This window comes from Clupea harengus, chromosome 15, assembly GCF_900700415.2.
Source record: "Clupea harengus chromosome 15, Ch_v2.0.2, whole genome shotgun sequence".
Lineage (NCBI taxonomy): Eukaryota > Metazoa > Chordata > Actinopteri > Clupeiformes > Clupeidae > Clupea > Clupea harengus.
In genome coordinates this window covers 19,191,345-19,214,909 of record NC_045166.1, presented here as the reverse complement: position 1 = coordinate 19,214,909, position 23,565 = coordinate 19,191,345, and the positions used below count along the sequence as shown (strand labels likewise).

The 23,565-nt window shown below is 44.9% G+C and overlaps 2 protein-coding genes across 2 annotated transcripts in view; both read right to left on the bottom strand.

The window, feature by feature from the left end:
* aldh8a1 (aldehyde dehydrogenase 8 family, member A1) overlaps positions 1–46 on the bottom strand; it is a 6,252-nt gene extending 6,206 nt beyond the window's left edge. The window contains exon 1 of the mRNA XM_012821213.3: positions 1–46. This exon is cut by the window's left edge and continues 249 nt beyond it. The gene's annotated coding sequence lies outside the window, so the exon portion shown is untranslated.
* A 681-nt stretch (positions 47–727) lies between these two features.
* Positions 728–23,565, bottom strand: part of hbs1l (HBS1-like translational GTPase) — a 36,473-nt gene continuing 13,635 nt past the window's right edge. Inside the window, exons 5-18 of the mRNA XM_012821211.3 lie at positions 19,081–19,186; positions 16,404–16,672; positions 15,991–16,156; positions 15,482–15,599; positions 12,497–12,643; positions 11,921–11,995; positions 11,205–11,322; positions 9,878–9,946; positions 8,116–8,220; positions 7,769–7,859; positions 7,239–7,347; positions 6,902–7,002; positions 3,890–4,034; positions 728–2,674 (exon numbers count right to left, since the gene is read on the bottom strand). Of these exons, the coding sequence (XP_012676665.2) occupies positions 2,663–2,674; positions 3,890–4,034; positions 6,902–7,002; positions 7,239–7,347; positions 7,769–7,859; positions 8,116–8,220; positions 9,878–9,946; positions 11,205–11,322; positions 11,921–11,995; positions 12,497–12,643; positions 15,482–15,599; positions 15,991–16,156; positions 16,404–16,672; positions 19,081–19,186 (1,631 nt within the window). The 3' untranslated portion in view covers positions 728–2,662. The remainder of the gene's footprint in view (positions 2,675–3,889; positions 4,035–6,901; positions 7,003–7,238; positions 7,348–7,768; positions 7,860–8,115; positions 8,221–9,877; positions 9,947–11,204; positions 11,323–11,920; positions 11,996–12,496; positions 12,644–15,481; positions 15,600–15,990; positions 16,157–16,403; positions 16,673–19,080; positions 19,187–23,565) is intronic.

Here is a 23,565-nt window from a genome sequence, read left to right as displayed (position 1 = left end):
TGGACTGGCTCAAATTCGTCCCTAGCCAATGGGTTGATTTCCCTTCCTCTCTCGGGACGGTGCGAGGGTTTTCTCCAATCGCTATTCATTAACATTTCCCACTCACCAATGGCAGTACCTGGATAGATGGGCTTGTTGAGGGAGCCCACTTCGCATACCATAGCATAAGTCCATATGATCATTTCAAGTAACTGCTCAGATCCAGCTGTTCGTTGTAAGATGGAGTGGACCAGAGGGTTTTATGGAGGAACCGCTCGGGGATAAGGTTTACATTTATGTTAACAATAGTTAGCCTATATACAACGTAGTCTAGGTATAACAATATGCATATGTATACACATATGAACACATATGTATAAACAGGTAACAGAGGATTTCTCATGCAGAGGCACTGCGTTATAGACTGTTCAGATTCGGGGAGTATGCTGCAATCGCGTCTCTGCTGTCCTCAACAAATAGAAAATATTATTTGTACAGGCTAAGACCTCTACGTGGGGATAAGGAGGCACTGGGTTCTGATCACCCGGAGGGCTGCGCGCCACCTTTTGCAACAACGTTCCATTTCACGTCAAAGTGAATAGCGTTACAGATAATGGCCCATATTTAAGTGTTTGGCCTATGTTTGCAGTAGGCATATATACATTCATAGTATGCTTGAGCACTTGTTCGTGATAACAATAAAAGAGTTAGAAAATAATAGCCTAGAAAATAAACACACACATTGATATTTCAATTGATCACCTTTATTATTTTGCATGAAGGCTACATTGGGCTGCCCGTAAGCCGTGTGTAAACATCCAGTTTGAATAGAGATCGGAGGGTTGTAGATACTGTAGTGAATGAGATATGTTAGCCTATAGTGGCATACACTTCAAGCACGGCGATGTTCATCTCCGCACACACACTAATGGGGCAACCTAAACAGCCGCTCATGCATCCAAAAAGACCGGAAAGGCTTTTTTCTCACCCAACAGCCCCAAAGCTGGTTTGAAACCCCAGGGGATGAAACCCAAACAAGAAAAAAGTAACTTAAAAAATCTGTAATTAGAAAGAAGCAAAGCAATGACCGAACGGCTGTGAGTCATTAAGCGCTTTCCCTTCAGAAACGACGATTAGCACCTTGATGAGTTTGTTTAGATGATAGGCTATGCCCCTCTCTGCCCTGCTAGTGTCACAGACCTCAGACTGCAGACAGAATCCAGAAGTTGCTTCCCTACCATACCATAACAGCAATGTGGTAGACAGGACTGGAACTGATCTGCCCCCGATTTGAAAGGCATTCGGCTGTGATGTGGAGCATATCTGGCCTTCACCCACCAGATTAAGACCAGTCCGATTGCAGTGTCACCACCTTTTTGCTTTATTACGATCAAGAATTTCTTTTTGTCAAGATCTCTCCCTTGCTGTCTGTAACCACAGTATGGTTGTGAGCTTAGGGGTGAGTCCTGGCATGAACCGGGCTCCGAGCACAGGTTGGAGCCAGAGCAGTTCCAGTGTCTCTGGCTCATTGAGCAAGCCCTTTGTAGCTTCTAACCAAAATTATATTATGAGTGTTGAATGTGTTAGAGAAAACGGGCTGTGAGAATCAGTCAGGATTGGTATGGTTTAGTATCGCTCCTCCCCCTGCAATGTCCTAAAGTCGCCCTTTTTTTCTTTTCTTTTTTTTTCTTCTTTCTCCAGTAACACGCAAACACTTTCCTGAGTCAAACTTTCCCCCTCAAAACAAATATTTAAAAGAAAAAAATACCTGAATAACAGGTATGACAAATGTTTTACATATTCAGTCAAAATAAGATCATTCATGAGCATTCAACTGAATAAAAATGAAATTAGAAGTAAAAACATTCCTTTCACTCAGCTGGAGAGAGTGTGTGATGCTGTGGGAGGGGAGCAGAATGTTCCAGAATTTTCAGGACAAGAAAGAGGGAGGCGTCTTTGTGCTTGCATGCATAGCTGCATGAGTCCGCCTGTGTGTGAGAAGTGTGCGTGGTGTACACACACTTAGTCTTACAACACTGCTGTTTCTTAAGTTACTTTGTCAGTCCTTCAGAGGGATTCATTTTGTGTGTGTGTGTGTGTGTGTGTGTGTGTGTGTGTAGCCAAACTAGCACTCACCACTCACCTGCCATTGCGATCACCAGGGTCTCCCAAATGATGGCAGGTAAATAACAGTGTGCTAACCTGATAGCGTTACACTTCCACTCAAGAATATCTGGAAACACTTGTATTATTTCTTGAAAATATTCAAGGAATAATAATGATGATGATAATTATAATGATGATAATACAGCCCTATTGATCTGTCCATCTTCAATCACATCTCCATGGTGAAGTCCATACACAGAAGCCTGCCCGTGTTCTAGGCAGTAGGAAGCTGGCATGGGGGTCGTGTGTGTGTGTGTGTTTGTTGAAAGGGTGTGTGTGTGAGCGCGTTGGAAGGGTGTGTGTGTGCGTGTGTGAAGGTTATGATGTGTGTGTGCACAAATGTGTGTGTTGGAAGGGTGTGATAAGTGTGTGTATGAGTGTGTGTGTGTGTGTGTGTGTGTGTGTGTACGCCGAGCGATGACAGGGTGAGAGGAAATTGCACTTGTTCTCGAGCTCTTTGGGCCAGGTCCTTTTCTGAAGTGTTCTGAGACCGCGGGCGGGAGCGCCTGATCTTCTGTCATTCTTTGATCTGCGAGAGAGACAAACACACACAGAACCTTTCACACCAGCTCAGCCACACTGATCTATAAAGCAAAAAACAATTCAGTCCTTTTGAAGATGTCAATGGACCTCATTCTCGAAAGGCAGTTAAGACGACAGACATTTCTTCTTAACTCCACTAACGAAGTTCCCGGGACAATTCCGGCATTCATGGAAGTTTTCTGATCTGGGATTCGTTCTTAGCTAAGAACAGGATTTACAAACACGGAAAAGCAGTCGTAGATAGGCCAGATTGGAGTGTGCCCATGTTCTTACAGGCTGAATTTGTGAGAAATCGTTGGTGATTGCGTTCACATCAATTCTACAGACATCCTCGGATTTAAATAATTATAATAATAATAAAAACGAGAATATTTGTATCAGTAACTAACCCTAACGTTTCACATTTATAGTCATGATTCTACGAGGCATCGTGATGTCCTAAAACAGCAGTGAATAAGCACTAAACTCAATCACGTTGGATATAGCCATAGTGGAATAGAATAGAATACATTCTGCAACAGTACCTCCACCTCTGCAACAGTGAAGTTAGGTCTGCGTTAACTGGCCGGTGCACCACCTGTGTTCGCTTTCTGTTTTTACATGATTTTGATCAGTCTCAAGTTGCTTTTGCGTTGCCTGTGGATTCTGTTTGTACGCTGCTCTGTATTTGCATGCCCTTATAAGGAGCTGGCGGGGCGTTTATGTATGCCAATTCTGGTGAGTTTAAGAATCAGTGCAGAGCTAAGAACACTTTGGTGGTTTAATAACACATTCCCACGCGTTCATGAATCCGGGGGGGATCTTTCTTTAGGGTTGGTCTTACGAAGTTAGTAAGAAGACATTTAAGAAGACACTTAAGAAAATGTTCGAGAATGAGGTCCAATGAGAGGAGTCTGCAGTACATACTGTAAATGCTTATGGTGACGTTCATCTGTAAGTGACACCTGCCGATCAGAGCCCCTTCACAGAAATAATGTCCGCTGATGTCCATATTATGTCTGAAGGGTCTTGAACTAAACCTTTCACTCATTTAGAATTTCACACAGGTCAGGAAAGGAGGTTGCACTACTGCAAATTATTATAATGCCTTTCACCTGTAGGTGACCTTGGGATTTGCTTTGCTAGCCTGTACTTTTCATTCTTTCCAATGTCCTAATATGACTAATAATGACCCTAATATGAATGTGAGCAGGCTTGTTACCTCGGTGACGACCCCAGCTGCGATGGTTGACCCCACGTATCTGAGCATGAAGCGCCCCAGCTCTTTGTAGTCCTTGTAAAGCTCCAGAGCAACTGGCCTCTGAGTCTGGATCTCCACCACAGCGTTCTGCCCTTTCCCCAGACACCTGGGTAACACACACCACACACACACACGTCAATATGCAACACACACGTCAATATACCACACACACCACACGCAACACACACGTCAATATGCAACACACACCACACACACGTCAATATGCAACACACACCACACACACACACTACACGCAACACACACCACACACACGTCAATATGCAACACACACTCCAATATGCAACACACACACACACACACGTCAATATACAACACACAACACACACGTCAATATGCAACACACACCAGGGTTTTTCCTGGGTCAAAATGGGTCTTCGGTGCTCAAAAAAAATTGTCCGCTACGCGCGCACACTCCTTATTAGCTTACATTTTACCATTTCATAAATAATGGAGGATATGCTTGAGGAAATCATTTTGCTTCCACTTTAGATTAAAATAGATAGGCTAATATATTGACAATAGTCCAAGCCCCATGTTGCTATCATGTATGGTTCAAAGATTATCAAGGTTTACCTCTTTACATATATATGCAAACTACTGAAATTTATATCAATAGAATCTAGAACTAACCAGTGGTCAGAAATGGAACACACAAATTATGAAATTCAAGTTTATCTATTATTACTATTCATTTGTATTATACAAACCTACAGACCATACTGTCCACAAATATGTTTAATAGTGTGTTTAACTTCTATTGGCCCACCAATGGAGGCTGCGTTGGAAATCAAACTTTTGTCAGCATTTTGAGTGGAAATTTCATTTGCATTTGTACAGGTGTATTCGTGCACGTCGGGCTGGCCCTCGCAGCGGAACGACAGTTTACAACCGCACCGGTTTATCAATGATAATATTAATATTATTATTATATTCGAGATGCAACACAAATCTATCCGCTCTCCTCAGAACGAGCTTTCATTGATAAACCAATGCGGTTGTCTGCCTCTCCCGAGGCCCCGCGGTCTTCTAGTACTCGTTCAAACGGGTAGACAAATCAAATAATAGCCTACACCTGTGTAGATCCTCAACATAGCAGATATTTTAATACATTGATACTGAAAATGGAATGTTATGCTCAAAATCACCGCCGACTGATGAAGTTAGGATGCATACGCTGCAAGTTGAGTGATTGGCAGCTGGCCGCTCTGTCCATTCGCGCACTTTACAGTTGCGTATTGTTCAGACAAGAAGACACGCTTATCAACTCGATTAGTATTGATCAAAACAGAACGAGGTTTTGGATGTAGCCTATACTTGAAACATACAATTGAGAACATATTCGCTGACATGCATTGCACGCGTGATGAATTGCGGCTTAATGGTGTTTTGAGCCCTCACCGTCGACTTCTAGGCAGCAGCTGCCTGGAAGGCGCATCCCACCCCCTGAGCCAATCATTGAACAGAGGCTGCTCCCAGCTTGCCAGTTTAGAGAAGACGTTGGTTTGAATTTGAGCAAGCAGCTAGCTAGCAGTTGCCGACATTATCTAGCTAGCTAGCAGTTGCCTACATTATCTTAAAAAAATACTTTGATAGTAGGCTTAGTGTTTTATTTAAGCAGTGTGTGTGTGCACCTATATATCATATGTGTGATGGTTAGAATACTATTAATGCCATATACAATAACTCACTTATGAGAGCTATCCAAAGACTGGTGGCTGCCTTAATGTACTGTATTTAGCAGTCTACCTCCCTGTACGTTTAGATGCTTTACAGGTAGCTGTAAGCCATTAGATGCCTGAGAAATAATTAATATCTATAAATAACAGCTCACCTTTATCTTTTTAACCTGATTTGTAAACAGGTCGCGATCAACATTTTGCAGTACAATAGGCTACCTTGGTTAAAAATCGAATTACTGTAGATTCATGCTAGCATTGCGCTAAATAATTAGACAGCTAACATTAATTAGTGGTGTTAACATAAAGTCAGTTATTGTATATGGCATTCATATTATTCTAAAACACCTTCAATAGTTGTTTAAACCAGATTTGTAAGCAGGTTGAAAACAATTTTTTTTTAAGTAAAGTGCCTTGGTTTAAAACAGCTAAAAGCTAGCTACATTAAGTTGCTTGCTCAAATCTCAAATTCAAACCAACGTCTTCTCTAAACTGGCAAGCTTGGAGCAGACTTTTTTTTTTGCCTTAAGCGCTCGGGATTTGTCGTAGGCGCTCGGGAAAACGGCTTAGGCGCGCGCCCAAATTTTCTCTATGCAGGAAAAACCCTGACCACACACACACACACGTCAATATGCAACACACACCACACACACACGTCAATATGCAACACACACCACACGCAACACACACGTCAATATGCAACACACACGTCAATATACAACATACACAGACGTCAATATACAACACACACCACACGCAACACAGACTTCAATATGCAACACACACACACACACACACACACACACACACACACACAACTAGTTAGGCATTGCCCTAGCCACCTGTCCTTATTGCCTTCTTAATTAAGTGAAGGCATGAGGGGTGTTTGATGAGAAGTGTGTTATGTATGTCAAAAGGGTAATATATGGTTTTGATTGCATTGGTGAACTTGGTGGTGGGCTTATGTATATATTAATCCCACTTATTATGTGTTCTATAGGACTAATGTGGGGAGGGCTACCCCACTGAAATGGTTGGGTCCAATTAGGGTTGATTGGACCAATTTAGCCCAAAGGGCAGCATTATTTAAAGGGTGCCTCATTCCTGGAGAGGGGAGGTGAGAGAAGGAGAACTTACCTGCTGAGAGGTTAAGTGAATACTGTTTGCCTAGTTTTTGTGAATATGCGCACACGTACACACAAGTACAGGTACAGAGACACACGCATAAATACATACAGGTGCACACACACACATTCAGTGTTCACTGTTAACTCACTTTGGTTTCTTCTTCAGCACCTCTCCGCTGCTCTTGTGTAAGACGCTCACTAACTTCCTGATGGTTGCTGGCTCACTTACTGTCTGGTAGTGCAGCAGCACCTGTGAGACACACACACACAATTACAATTAAACCATCCAAATATCTTCATCTTTATACGAACAAAGTCACACTCTCAATATATTTCACAAGCACACAGACACACATTATGTCCCAAGTGATCAAATGCTGGCTAGCACACATATTTCCCAAACATAAAAAGGATTGACACCCACGTTAAACCTCACCTAATAAAAACACACGCACACACCCGCACACACACACATAGGCTACTCACAGGAAAGCCCTTTGTAATTGGAACCTCAATGTTAAATAGGAGAACCCTGGCTCGGAATCGAGTACAGGCTTTGATTGGTTCTTTAGGATCACAGAATACATAGCCCACACTGAGAGAGAGAGAAAGAGAGGAAAAAAGAGGGAGAGAGTTAATGTGATGTTAATAATGAGGGTACAAGTCTATCAAGTAAATGAGGACAAAAATGGAGAGAGTGTGTGTGAATCTGTGTGTGTGAGTGTGTGTGTGCTCGAGAGGAAAAGAGACAGAGAGAGAGAGAGTGTATGTGTGTGCTCCTATGTGTTGGGTGTGAATCTCTGTATTTGTGTGTGTGTGTGTGTGTGTGTGTGTGTGTGTGCGAGAGAAAGACAGACAGAGAGTCTATTCCTATGTGCGTATGCTTGTGAGACAGAGAGTGTATGTGTGTGCTCCTGTGTGTCTGTGTGTGTGTGTGTGTGTGTGTGTGTGTGCGAGAGAAAGACAGAGAGAGAGAGAGAGTGTGTGTGTGCGCATCTGTAATCTAAATCTTATACTTGATTTTGATGATGTCTATTCCTGTCACAGACAGGGTCACATGATCTCCAGCAGCAGCCCAATCCATGGGCACATCATGTAGAGTAATAGCTGTGGGGCAGAACAGAGGTGGGATTATACAGACATCCACTGGGGGGCGCTGTTGCACTTCCCCAGGTTAGATCTACGTACAGGCTCCCCTTTTGACCACCTCAGGCTAAATGACACATGCATGCGAGAGGGAGTGTACGTATGTCTAAAACCACTACCCACATACGTGTGTATATTAGTGTATTTGAGTGTAAGTGTGACAGAACATGAACATTTCATTGTGAGTGTGTGTGTGTGTGTGTGTGTGTGTGTGTACCTTTAGCGGTGCAGGTCTCATTGGGGGGCATGGCAAGCATGCGCTCTCCTGTCTGAATGTAGCCAGCCTCAATCTTCCCCGTCACACAGAACCCGGAGCCCTGATCTGAGCAAGAGACGACCAAGAACATTATCACACCGACACACATACAGGGATAAACACATACATATGCACACACACACACACACACACACACACACACACACACACACACACACACACACACACACACACACACACACACACACACACAGGGATAAACACATACATATGCACACACACACGCACACACACACACACACAGGGATAAACACATATGCACACACACACACACACGTGCACAGACATGCAGATAAGCATACATACGTACACACACTAGCTAACACTCACAGACACACACATGACCAAAGACTTACTCAATCTTACTCAACACTCACACACACACAGTACTCTGGCCTATTTGTACTGATTGGAAACTGACACAAGAGGAAATTTCAACTCTCTCTCGGTGTGCGTGTGTGTTTGAGTGTGTGTGTGTGTGTGTGAGTAAGTGAAAGTGAGAGCTCCCAGAAACTGTACAATAATGTATTAATAATTCACTACTATGGAAACAATAAGTAAAATGAACAAAGTAAAATGAACAGATTTGAAGTGCAGCCAAACTTGATGAGTGTGTGTTTGAATGAGTGGCACTGGGAATCCTACAAGGCTGTGTGTGTACTTACATAGAAGAGAGGCCTACGGCTGGGACGTGTAAAGCTAGGATGCATTTGTTTTTGTCATTATATAAAATGCTACACTGAGAAGTAAATAAGCTTTAACTGTCTTGTGTGTTGTATTGAATCATTGAGTTTTAGCGACCAAAGGCTGACTGAGCAGTGTCAATCCATGAAGTATTTCAAATCATGTTTTAACTAGAGATACACAAAATCTCTACAAATAAGGACTGGGCTGACTAACTGACTCACGAGTGTGTGTGTGTTCACCATGGGCCCTTCTACCAGGAGGTGGGGTCAAACACATTGCTCTTGTGTGTGTGCATGCTTGAGTTTGTGTGTGTGCATGCTTGAGTTTGTGTGTGTGCATCTTGTTTCTGTGATTGTGTGCGAGTGTTCTCACCGATCTGCTCCACCAGACATGGGCCCTTGTACCAGGAGGTGAGCTCAGACACACTGCTCCTGCTGGTCAGGTTCACTGAGGTTTAGACTGTACGGTCTGAAAATATCCTCTTCATCTACACAGAGCAGAGCAGGCCTCCGAGTAGCACTATGTGCTTTGTGAGACATTAGAACCGTGGTTCTATATCGTTTCTATCTAGCCTTCATATGAGACAGAGCTGTGTGAAAACTCAACCCTAGTTGTGAGGAAGTTGGAAATAGAACTTTATTGATCCCCCAAGGGATGTTGCAGCTGTAAGGGCCAGTGCTGGTGTTCAGCTCTGCGGAGAGGGTTACAGGGTTGCTGTGCTGTGCTGTGCTGTGCTGTGCTGTGCCGTGCCGTGCCGTGCCATGGTTAGTGTTTGTTTCTGTGAGAGCCAGTGTCCTGAAGTTGTACTGATCACAGAGACTAGTCCAGCTGCATGAGGGCCAATATCTTATTGTGGTGTGTGAGCAGACTTTGATGGTTAGAAGAAGCTTTGTACTGAGGGGATTCACGCCTGATTGTCTTAGGACACAGAGAAGATGGCCGTGCGTTTGAGCTGGGAGGTGAAATGGAGAGAGCTGACTCGTGAAAGTCAGCGAGTGACATCGCTGGCCCTTACCTTTGAAGACGTCAGACACGCAGAGTCGGAAAGGCTTCTCTACTGATCTCTGCGGAGGCTTGAACCCATCTAGAGAACAGAAAGAGAAAGAACAAGAGAATGAGAGAATGAACAACAACTAGGGTGAAAACAGCATGACAGAACAACTACAAAAACACAAGTGGAAAAGATACTAATAGAGAGAGAGAGAGAGAGAGAGAAGAGTGAAAGCCAGACAGAGTGAAAGAGAGACAAAGAGAAAGAGAGAGAGTGAAAGAGAGACGGAGACAAAGAGAAAGAGAGAGTTAGATAGAGAGAGAGACAGACAGCGTGAAACAGAGGAAGAGAGAGCGAGCACAGAACACCACAGTGTTGCTATGTCAGTGTTGCTATGTCAGTGCTTCTCAAGCGCAGGAACGCTGAGTCACTCGCACCCCAGCTGCCACATTCCCCTCCCTCAGCCAGCCAATCAGTGTCCTCGGCTAATCACACTCTAGCAGCAAGCACGTCTACACGCCGGCCTGTGCCTGCTCTCGGTACTTGAATGACGTCATCGTAGAGGCTTCCTCTGTGGCACAGCCATACCGAGAGTACCACACCGGCCAGGTCTATATAGAAATAACTATACCATGCCGAGAGTACCACACCGGTCAGGTCTATATGGAAATAACTATACCATGCCGAGAGTCCCGTGCTGGCTGGAGGCACAGTGAAGCCTGGTGCCACTGTTATCACTTCAGAAGCGTGAAGCCCAAAGGGCGCGGCTGCTGAGAGTTGACTAGGTGTTAAAGCTGTAGTGTTGTCCTATTCTGAGTGAGTGTGTGTGTGTGTGTGTGTGTGTGTGTGTGTGCGTGCATGTAGTGTCTTGAGCTGCGACCTGCCTCAGCCTCTTCCATGACTCAATGTTTCCCTTGAACTTGTGGACGTGGAGTCTGCTATGTGTGTGTTTATGTGGTCACCTCTATGTACGTAAGCAGGTGTCAGAGAGGGAGAGAGTTTGTGTCTGGGTGTTATGTGTGTGTGTGAGACAGAGAAAGGGAGAGAGAAGTGTGTGCGTGCATTAGTGTATATCTGTGTTTGTGCTGCTCCAGCAGACATAGACATGGACACACACACACACACACACACACACACACACACACACACACACACACACACACACACACAACAACTGACTCACGAGTGTGTGTGTGTTCACCAATCTGCTCTAGCAGACATGGGCCCTTATACCAGGAGGTGGGCTCAAACACATTGCTCTTGTGTGTGTGCATGCTTGAGTTTGTGTGTGTGCATGCTTGAGTTTGTGTGTGTGCATCTTGTTTCTGTGTGTGTGTGCGAGTGTTCTCACCGATCTGCTCCACCAGACATGGGCCCTTGTACCAGGAGGTGAGCTCAGACACACTGCTCCTGCTGGTCAGGTTCTCCCCTGAGAGCCCACTCGAGGGGATGTAAAACACATCAGAGTCCTACAGGCCACACACACACACACACACACACACACACACACACACACACACACACACACACACACACACACACACACACACACACACACACACACACACACACACACACACACACACACACACACACACACAGGTACATAGGTTTTCAAGCTCACATCGTACACATCAAAGTCTTGGAGTCAACACACAAACCACACACATGAAACTTACTGACACACCTTACACTACTGAGACCATCAGAGTCTAACTGAACACACCCAAGCACACCATCCCACTCACACAACTCACATTAACAAAGAACCTAGTGCAGCACACACAGTTACACACACACAAACACACACACACAGTCTCTCTCATACACACACTCTCTCTATCTCTCTCTCATACACACACACAGTTACATACACACACAAACAGCTACATCCACACACACACACACACACACACACACACACACACACACACACACACACACACACACACAGTCTCTCTCACACACACACACACACACAATCTGTGCCTCAGTACACAACATACAGTTACATACACACACAAAAAGTCTCTCATATACACACACAAAACAAATGCAAAACATTACCTTAAAGCCTGCTTGCTTCAAGAAATGACCAAGTTTGTTGGTGATTTCCTGGAATCGTTCCTGTTGCCAACTGACCTGTAACACATGAGCACACATAAAAACACACATCCACGGATAGTTACACACACACACACACACAAACGAACGGTTTAGAGACAAATGCTGCACACCCCACACAAACCTTACCCACCCATAAAGGCGCACAAGCGCAAACACACACACACACACGCGTGCAGTACACCCACATACTCTTATAAACACACACACGCAGTACACCAACACTCACATAAACACATATACACACATGCAGTATACCCACATACTCACATAAACACACACACACACACACATACATGCAGTATACCCACACACTCACATAAACATACAAAGGTTCAAAACTTCAGCTGCGCCCATAAGTATTTGGAGCAGCTCAACACACACACACACACACACACACACACACACACACACACACACACACACACACACACATATATATAACACACACACTCATATACACACACACACATACACACTGCAGCAATGGATTGCTGAAGCATTGTCATGGTGACGGACCTGGTCCATCTTGTTGACGGCGACGGCGAGCTGCGTGACTCCGAGCGAGCGGACCAGCAGGGCGTGCTCCCGCGTCTGACCGCCCGCCTCGAACCCAGCCTCAAACTCCCCACGACTGGCATCCACCACCAACACCGCCACATCAGCCTACAACACACACACAACACAGATGAGTTATTATACACACACACACACACACACACACACACACACACACACGCACACACACACACACAAGCACACACGCGGGGTTAAAGGGGAAATCTGTTGTCCCAGCCCAAGTGACTGAAACAGGCCTGCAGCTCCCCAGCACGTCTATGGGAATCAGGCCAACGTTAAGGCCCAGTCAGCCAGAGAAAGCAGCTGAGGTTACACTATTACCCACAAGTAGAGCAAGTGTGAGTGTGTCTGTGTGTGTCTGTGTGTGTGTGTTACTGTGAGTGTGTGAGTGTGAGTGTGAGTGTGTTACTGTGAGTGTGTGTTACTGTGAGTGTGAGTGTGAGTGTGAGTGTGTCTGTGTGTCTGTGTGAGTGTGTTACTGTGAGTGTGTGTGTGTGTGTGTGTGTGTGTGTGTGTGTGTGTGTGTGCATGCGCACGTGCGTATCTGTGCATCCACATACATGTGTTTGTCTCTTTGCACATGTGTGCTTGTAACACACAAGAATGACCCCAGTAGGCACGCTTTTAGTCACTCGCCATGACTTCTACTTCCAGGATATGAGTGGTGTTGAGCAGGCATTGACCTCAACATGCACTATCTGCCTCTAATCTGGAACCCAGCTCAGCTCTTACTTAATATAAAACTGCCAGAGGACTGCCAATCTGTCATTGAAACATACTTCTCACGAACAATGACAAAGGCTTACAGGCAATAACACACACACACACTTACACACAGACATTCATGCACATCCACTCACTCACACAGACACACACACACACAACAACGTATTCACTCTCTTACTAACACATACACACAAAGTTATTCATATATACATAAAGACATACACACACACTCAAAAACTCATTCACTCTCTCTCTCTCTCTCTCTCTCTCTCTCACACACACTTTCCCATACACACCACAGAGGGCCCTACTACATCATGCAAACCCCTCTTCTCACAACAAGAGGAAGTGATCCTTCCTGTCAAAACGTGACAAAGCAATTTCAAGATTTCACTCATACCTAAAATATTTCACTCATCTTCACACACCGCACCACACACCAGAAGTCAGACACACACACACAGATATGCAGACACTGCAGAAGACACACGCACAGATAGACTCACGACTCATCCCTAAACTGACAATTTCAGAAGCTCACAAACCACCAAGATTCAGAGTAGGTTAGAGGGAGAACTGTCAAAGTCTTTCACACACACACACACACACACACACACACACACACCCCCCTCTGGACACTCCCTATTCAAAAACGGGAATGATGTGACAGATATAATTCGTTGTAAATGTGCTAATGTTGAACATGAAAGAAGGTACCTGTTTCCCTACTGATCATGATGGTGAGACATGATGACAGCATGAGAGTAAAGGCAGGAGGTTGGCCTGTTCTTACAGTGATGCATCCACTACCAGCGTAGGAGTAAAATTCTCTAGTGGTGTGTGTGTGTGTGTGTGTGTGTGTGTGTGTGTGTGTGTGTGTGTGTGTGTGTGTGTGTGTGGTCCTTTGGTCTCCAGGTCAACATCATGGCACAACCACCCCCAAATCAACAGTGTTCCACTCTACGCCATTATGGCTCCACACTCTCCTCAGACTGCAACCTCAGCACCAGCATTAACAGCCGCATCAACACATCCTCGGCAGCCTCCACACAAGGGTTTTTGAAGAAAAGAAAAAAACCTCAAGGTCAGAACCACAATGCAGCACGCGCCTCCACTCGGCTCTAGGAAAACAGAACCCATAGAGACGGCATTTCTCAGGCTTGGAAGCCTTCCTCATTCAATGCCTCCAAAAATCCTCAGACAGTTTTGGGAGGATCGAATCCCCTACACTTATCCTTGCCGCGACCAACTCCATCTGCATGGCAGCAGAAGTAGCTAAAGAACATCGCTGCATGCCTGACCTCCGCCCTCTATGGGCAGCCGGCTTTACCCAAACATCTGGGCTCCCTCGCCCCACCTGAGGGCCTCCACAGCCACAGCCACAGCCACATGAAATAAATGGCACCAGTGTCAGCATCAATGGTGTGTGTGTCTGTGTGTGTTATGTGTTGTTTGTGCGTGTGTGCGTGTGTGCGTGTGTGTGTGTGTGTGTGTGTGTGTGTGTGTTGTTTGTGTGTGTGTGTGTGCTGTTGTTTAGAAGACGAGGAATGGTTATACTGTCACGTGGATGGAAAGGATAACCTTTCAAGGGGCACCCTCATATAAAGCCATTCACTGCCAAAGTATCCTCCCCGTTTGTTTCCAATTGTTAAAGTTTCTGCGTGCATCAAGCAGTAGGCTGCCTAGCTAACTCGATATTAGCATATACAAGATAATAAAGACACCGCTAGTCTGTACTGAAATAGGTCAATATGAATTGGAAATATTTAATTTCTTTTTGATACAACGGTTAACAGCATACGGGATGTACTATGATCGTGGACGCTGTTTCATTGCAGGCAATGTTTGGGGAACTCAGTCCTGTCACCATCTGTCAGTCAACAGTATCCTTAACTCCCATTGGTGGTCCCCTCAATCACGTCACCATAAAGCTGAGATTAGGAACACTCCCGATTTGTGTCGCCAACTATCATTTCACCTGACATTGCTGCAAGTCGTTGAATTTCATTTACATTCCATAGTCTGTCGTCACTACATCGCTGCTAGTCTCTCTGTGTGTACAGGCCTTTTATTAAGAGGGGGAATATCTATCTAGTGACCCTTGTGGAAAAGATAAGTGAGAGGGGGAATGTTTATCCCGTCACACGTGTGTAGAGGATATGTTTCCAGTGAGATGGGGGAATGTTTAGAGTGTGGCACCTGTGCAGCCCCAGTGATCATGTTGGGGATGAAGTCCTTGTGTCCAGGGGCGTCCATGAGTGTCACCACCTTAGAGTCTGTCTCAAACTTGGTCATCCCCACATCCATAGTAACTCCCCTAAACACACAAGGAAGAGAGGGGGAGTGTATTTAGTAGAGTTGTTCCTTTTTCTATTTCAATGCAAACGTTTTTTGTGTCAAGTTTAGTGAGTGTTTAGTGTGTGATCAGTGTGTATGTATGTGAGGGAGTGAGTGTGTAAATATGTATGCGGCTGTGTGAGATGATATGGTTGAGTTTGATTGTGTTAGCATGTATGAATTGTGTATGCGATTGTTTGCATGTAAATGAGAGAGGGTGTTTAAGTGCATTTGGGAGTTAGTGTGTGCGTGAATTGGGGAGAGTCTGTCCGATGTGTGCATATGTTTGTGTGTGCATGTGTGAGTGTGTCTTTGTGTATGTGTCTGTGTTTGTGTGTGTTGTGTGCCTGTGTGTGTTGTGTGTTACTCACCTGTCTCTCTCCTCTCCGGTTTCATCCAGTACCCAGGCATAGGCGAACGAGGCTTTGCCGGCCTTCTTGGCCTCCTGCTCGTACTTGTGCATGGTCCTCTTGTTCACGTTACCCAGCAGGTACAGCAGGTGGCCCATCAGTGTACTCTTACCTGCGTCCACATGGCCTGAAACACACGCAGACAAAGACGCATATAAACACACACAGACACACACACACACACAGACAAACAAATGTACAAATAATACAGATTTTGGTTTGTGTCTTTGAGACATAACAATTTTATCTTTGGGTAACTGGATCACTTATATATCATAAGCTACTATATATGAAATCACACCACAATGTAGGCACGCACGCACGCACGCACGCACGCACGCACACACTAACACACACAGCAGGTTGTGCGTTACCTATGACCACCATGTTGAGTAGTGGTTTCCCTCCCTGCCGTTTGTCCAGCTCGGCACGGATATTGAGCTGAGCTTTGCTCTTGCCAGTCGTGCGGGGAGTCGCCGGGGTAACCGGGGTTGCCGGCTCATCGCTGCTGCCCAGATTTTTCACGGGCGTCTCCGGGCGTTTGGTGGAGGTACTAGCAGGCGTGGTCACAGGTGTCACGGCAACCACCTCTGGGATGGGCCTCCGACGCATGGAGGGACTCTGGACGCCATTCTCCTCCATGCTAAAACACACACACACACACACACACACACACAGATAATTGTAATAATTGTCAGGTTTTAATGGCACACACGACACACTGGAACACACACGTGCATATATGGAGGCGACACAGGACACACACACACACATGCAGGCCTGAGGTCGCAGTGAATTTATTCTCTGCCCATCCTGGACCTACAAATACTTGGGAACAAATATATGTGTGTGTGTATGTGTGTGTGTGTGTGTGTGAATGCTGGGGAGTGTGCACAGTGTGGGTGAGCAGGGTAGGTCTGTGTTTTTTTTAGGAGAAGAGGGACCCAGTGCATGTAAGCGAGTTAAGTGTGTTTCACCATCACTTGTACAAACAGAATATTAGATACGTATGACATAAACTTTTGGACTGGATGCACGAATTCACGCTTTACACCACCCTTAGAACAAATACACAGACACACAGAAGATAAACAATCACAATCTCATCTTACACACACATACGCCTCCATTCAGACAAATTAACTGACACCGTGTTCCTGTAAAAAATGCCTTCAAATATGATATCGTTTACACCTCAAGTAATTTAACTCACACACACAGACAAACACAAACACACACACACACACACACACACACACACAGACAAACACACCCAGCCCAACTCCACCCTAGTCTAGGCTGCTAATCAGGTGAGGGGGTGGGGTGGTGGCTTTATGGGTGAGAGTCTGTGGTTTCGAGATGAGGTGGAGAGCGTGTGCTTTTTTGTGTGTGTGTGTGTGTGTTTGGGCGCACATGGGTGTGTGGGTGTGTGTGTCTATCCACACACAGGATAGGTCTGTGGTTTTTTAGGGGAAAAGGGACCCGGTGCATGTCAGCGAGTTAGTGTGTTTCTGAAAGGCACAGATGTGCGTGTGTGTGTGTGTGTGTGTGTGTGTGTGTGTGTGTGTGTGTGTGAGAGAGAGTGTGTGTGAGAGTGTGTGGGTGTGCACTGGGGTGGGGTACATGTTGCTGGGTGATAATCTAGGGTGACCAGCCTTCTGAGGTTTTTTGTCAAAACTCTCCAGGGGTGCAGGTTTCCTGTGGATCTAGACTCCTATGTACCTCACTGCCCCCGATATGACTGATTCACTCTCTTCTCTCTCTCTGTGTCTCTCTCACACACACACACACACAATAACACACACATACTCAAATGTTTTATGCTGAGACAACCGTGACCATTTATGACACTAGTAGTTAACTGCAAACCTTCGCATTTACAACAAGGACTTAACATTGTAAAGTTGTCTTTGCCTTAATAAAAAATTTTGTGTTTTAGAGTATGCAGGTAATCCATTATTAGTCTTTTCACCAACTGATACCAGGTAACACGGACAGTGACTTGACACAAAATCCAGCAATAGATACCAAAGCCAAAAGGTCATCAAAGTCAAAAGGTCAACACTAGTCATCCAAACTAAAGTGCTGTTTTTCTCTTCTCCATTTAGCGTGACTATTTACTTTTGCTTTTTGACAATGAGTGTGCAACAAGTCATATGCCATCACTGTGACAAGTCTCATTTTTAATTGCTTTCCTTGAAGAGGATTTTAACTACGACTCACAAACCACATCAGTAAATGTAAAAAATGTCTACAGATTCAGGGAGGTTTCTCAATGCTGTTGTATATTTTGTAACTTTAAACAAATGAAAGGTGAAATTCAGGTTGTAAGGTATTGCTCCGTCAGTGTTAGTGAGTGTGTGTGTGTGTGTGTGTGTGTGTGTGTGTGTGTGTGTTTATATCTTTCCTCATGGATTGCCTTGAGGATAAGGGTTAACCACTGCTGCTAACTGCTGCAGACTAAGGGATGCTCAGGAGTTCGCAGGGCTGTTGTAGGCCCACTATGAGACACACAGAGGGAAACCCCAGGTTTGAAGGTATTGCAGTTTTTTGTTTAGGTGTACGTCTGTCTGTGCTTGTGAAGCCAACACTTGTAATGAGCAGGGCACCTCATTGGTCTTTTCACCTGGGACTGTCAGGTTTCAGAGGAGCAATCTGCTGCCAGTTAAAGTATCAGCGCGCAACAATTTCAGCACCCCGCAATAATGTAAGGAAAACCTTCCACACCACGGCAACTAAATCGCTAAGACACCAGTTAGCATAGTAGCACGCTTCTAGCAGTGCTAAATGTGCTGCTGTTGGTGTTTGCAAGGTTTCTGCATGCCTTTTAGATAGTTATCGCACTTATTTTATATAAAGGCTCATGCAGTATTGTACAATATATTTCTTTATTTAATTTCACATATGCAGTATTTTACCTCTCAAATCTTTAAACCCATCATTGTATGATGTCTCTTAGTTTGCTGCATGTTTTTACGTAGTTAGTGTTAGTTTTAGACCAAAACTCTATACTGCTGCCTGTTAACCTTTGACCCTTGACCCCTGGCTTACCAAGGTACATCAAAGCCCATGGTCTGCTTCTTGCCAGAGACCGTCATGCGGGCGACCTTAGGAATGACCTCCAACTCCACTTGGCTGCCTTTCTCCCGGCCTTTACCTGAGAGAGGAAAGACAGGAGCAGCTCAGTACACACATATATAAACACATACGCAGACACAGACAATACACATACGCAGACAATACACATACGCAGACAATACACACACTCTAACACCCACACTCACACAAACACACACTACAACATCCACACTTACACCAACTAAAACACACTAATTTGCACACACACACAAAGACAATTCAACAAACATGGAAATGGAAAAGCATGCACAAGTATACATACACACACACACAGACACTTTTCATTCTTCGCCAACTATTCCACAGAGAATATTAGACTTTCACAACTCCCTCAAAAGCTTTTGGGATAATGAGCTACTTCGCCCAAAAGAGCGAGGAAAAGCGTGCAAACAAAAAACACCTTAACCCTTCAAGCAGGTACTGACACCCCAGTGTTTAGAATGTAGTAGAATGAACGTTCTAAAGAATATCTAGGTCCATTGAATATAACTTGGAATTTTCGAATCTTACATTGTTGATGAACACATTGTTTTATCAGAATGTTGAAAACTCCCCTGCTGAAGGTTTAAAAAGGGAGAAGACAAACAGGTCACAGGTTCTCACAAACACACGTGCACACACACTCAGATCAATGTTCACAATCTCACCAGTTTTTGCACAAACTTCTCGCAAATCTGCAAGCCTTCTCACACACACATATACACACACACCTCCTAGAATTGTCAGTCATTCCAGTACTCTTGATGATTCATAAAAATGTCCCAAAAGCCGTCACCTCTTTGTATGTCTGAGTGTGTGTGTGTGTGAACAGTGAGTGCTGCGGCCGGGAAAGGGTTAAGTCCATCTGCGTCAGCAGGCATTCAGAAATAGAACGGGTGACACAGCATTTTACTGTATGAAGTCAAACAGCAGGAGAAGAGGATGGTATCACCGGACCAGTGCCTGGTTAAAAACGCCAACAAACTCTCCCCATCCACACTCAACTCTCTCTTTGTGTATGCATGTTTGTGTGAGTTTATCAAAGGGTTTCAATGCAGACACACACAACACACACTCACATACATACAATAGGCATAATACACTACATAAATACACCAAAGTTCATTGAATTAAAAGCACATGCACATACACACACACGTAACACGCATCAGTGCACACACACCTGCCGTCTGTCTCTCGCTCTCTCTCTCACACACGCACACACACAGACAGACAGACAGAGACACACGAACAGGCAGAGTCACTTTCTCTGTCAGGCACACAAACACAGGCAGGGGATTCCCTCATGGGCTATTCTTGTGGTCGTCATCATCCCTAAGAGAAAAATCCCCTGAAGGCTTATGAATGAAACAGGGTTTTATTCCCCCCCATTCAGTTTCTCCAAAACAGCCCACTGAGGGGAGAGAAGAAGAGGAGAGAGGGGGAGGAGAGGAGAGGACAGAGGAGAGGAGAGAAAAGGAGAGTACAGAGGAGGAAAGAAAAGAGGAGGAGAGGAAAGGAGAGGACAGAAGAGGAAAGAGGTGGGGAGGAGAGGAGAGTAGAGAAAAAGAGGAGAGGACGGGAGAGGTGGAGAGGAGAGAGGAGAGAAGAGGGTAGGACAGGAGAGGGTAGGAGAGTACAGAGGAGAAGAGAGGAGGAGAGCACAGAGGAGGAGAAGAGAGAGGAGAGGAAAAGAGAGTACAGAGGAGAGGAGTTGAGGAAAGGAGAGAGGAGGAGAGGAAGAGAGGAGAGGGAAGGAGGGAGGAGGAGAGGAAGAGAGGAGAGGGAAGGAGAGAGGAGGAGAGGAAGAGAGGAGAGCACAGAGGAGGAGAGCACAGAGGAGGAGAGGAGAGAGGAGATGAGACAGTAGAGGAGGAAAAAGATGGAGCTGATGTGAGAGAAGTGCACTCATAGAAACCCACACACGTGTGCGTGCGCTCTCTCACACACACACAAGCCTTCACCGGGAAAGAGGTACTGAAAAAAAATAATGGAAAACACATCTAACCTCTCTCTCTCTCTCTCTCTCACGCACACACACACACACACACACACACTTCACTGGAAGAGATATGCTGTTGCACCATATCAATAAGTACTGGAAAACACATCTCACCTCACACACTTCACTAGAAGAGATGTGGTGTTGCACTAGGGTTCAATATGTACTGGAAAATACACCTAACCTCACACATACACATACACATACACACACACACACACACACACACACACACACACACATACACACACACACACACACACACACACTTCACTGTGGGAACAGAGATTGCAGAGATCCAGAAATGCTGCAGCAGGCTCCAGTATGAGTGTTGGGAATGCACTGAAGACTCACTGCTCTGACTCACTGGTATAAATGACAGTTCTCCCAACCACTCACCCCACAATCCACTGTATCTATCAGCAAACACACATTACTTACTGATCACCCGACCATGGCATATAGTGGTGCAAGTGCATGTCTACTGGTGTTGAAATGCTGGTGAGTGGCTTCCGCAGATGTTGCCATTAAGTCTTGCAAGTTTGAAGGTTACTCTGATTAGAGTCAGTCATCAGCTATGTGAGATCATGCACAGGGGGATAAGGAACCCCCTATGTTATATTAAAAACACGAATTAATACAAAAATAACATTTCCATTTCTTCATTTGGCAGATATTTGTATCCAATGCAGCTTACAGTAAAGATATATATGGGTAACAAACCCGTTAGCACCTTGCTCAAGGAGTCCATTTACAGGAGCCAAATGAATAAACAGCCTTGTTCATTTAAGGAATGCACCAATGCATCTACTCAAGTAAACACACACACACACACACACACACACACACACGGTTTGTAGTCTTTTTGTCTTCTCCTGTCTTCTCAGACACACACACAAACAGCCACACACACACACACACACACACACACACACACACACAGAGAGAGAGAGAGAGAGAGAGAGAGAGAGAGAGAGAGAGAAATAGAGAGGGTAAGAGTGAGAGAGAGAGAGAGTTCTGTCCTTTTTTCTTTTATGTACATCAACTCTTCGTATGATCAGAGATACTTTGGCAATGCAAAAGGAGGCTCGTCATGCCAATGAAGCTCATTTTGAATTTGAAACCAGTAGGGGGCACCCTTGCTTGGAGCTTGAGCAATCTTCTCATCCACTAGCTGCATACGTCTATGTGAAGCACGTTCAGATGGAAAAACACAGCCATGAAAAGAAACATTAACTTGCTTAAAGCTTAGAACTTAAAACACCTAGAGGCTACTTAACAGAAAAGCACTTCCATATCATCCAGTTACTGGTTACAACTATAATTTCCCTATCTCTGCAGTCAGGCAAGGTGCTCTCACACACACCACAACAACCCCCCCAGACACACACACACACACACTGCTGAGAGTGGGCACCATGCCAGCCACCTTCTCAGTGAAGAGGACAGGAGGGGGAATCCCACCAGGAGTGTGTATGTGTGTGTGTGTGTGTGTGTGTGTGCCATAGACAGTTCACTGGCTTCAGCAAAGACTCCTCAAGCATCTGTGAGGTTTTACCAAGAATTCAGTGTCAAATGAAAGCAAGGTGTAATTTCTAACGGATCAAAACACGAGGCTGGCCTCCAATCAGTTAAGGTTTGCGCGATGCTGTGATAAAAAAAAAGAGTATGCATGCTTTTCTATGCTTGCATTTGCCTTTATGGCGAATGTACAGTCAAATTTTCAAACTGATACAAATTCTCAGACTTTCACATTACTTTCCCTTAACGAGTCATCACATCTGTATCTGTGTGTGTGTGTGTGTGTGTGTGTGTGTGTGTGTGTGTGTGTGTGTGTGTGTGTGTGTGTGAGTGCGTCTCAGCTTACATTTTGCTCATATTTGGACACGAAAATACGATGAAGATATGGCTGTGTGAGAGTGTGTGTAAATGTACTTCATCTGCAGGAATGTGTGTGTGTGTGTGTGTGTGTGTGTCTGTATTAATTTCACCTCTTATGAGATGACTCATACACACCCTCTTAGTCAACAGACAAGACCTGAGCATCACTCCTGATTAACAAGTACAGAAGTATCACAAAGCGCACACACACACACACAGTTGTGCTGGGCATTTCCAACTATCTACTAAAGCCAGCAGGTCGGTGCAGCACAAGGTTGTTTGCACTACAATTGTTTGTCTCTTTCAAAGATCCCCTGTTGCACCCTGCTGGACACCTGGACATTTGGGGCTTGGTTGGATTTTGCTGGCTCTAGACTTTGGGTGATTTTTCTATTGGGTTTTTCCCTTTGTTTTTACGCGCTTGTGATCTGTGATCTTTTCAACACATTGCACACCACTACCAGTTGCAAGCACCACTGACTATTGACCATAACCGCTATTCTGCGAAAAATGAAAAACACTTTCACAGCAAGACA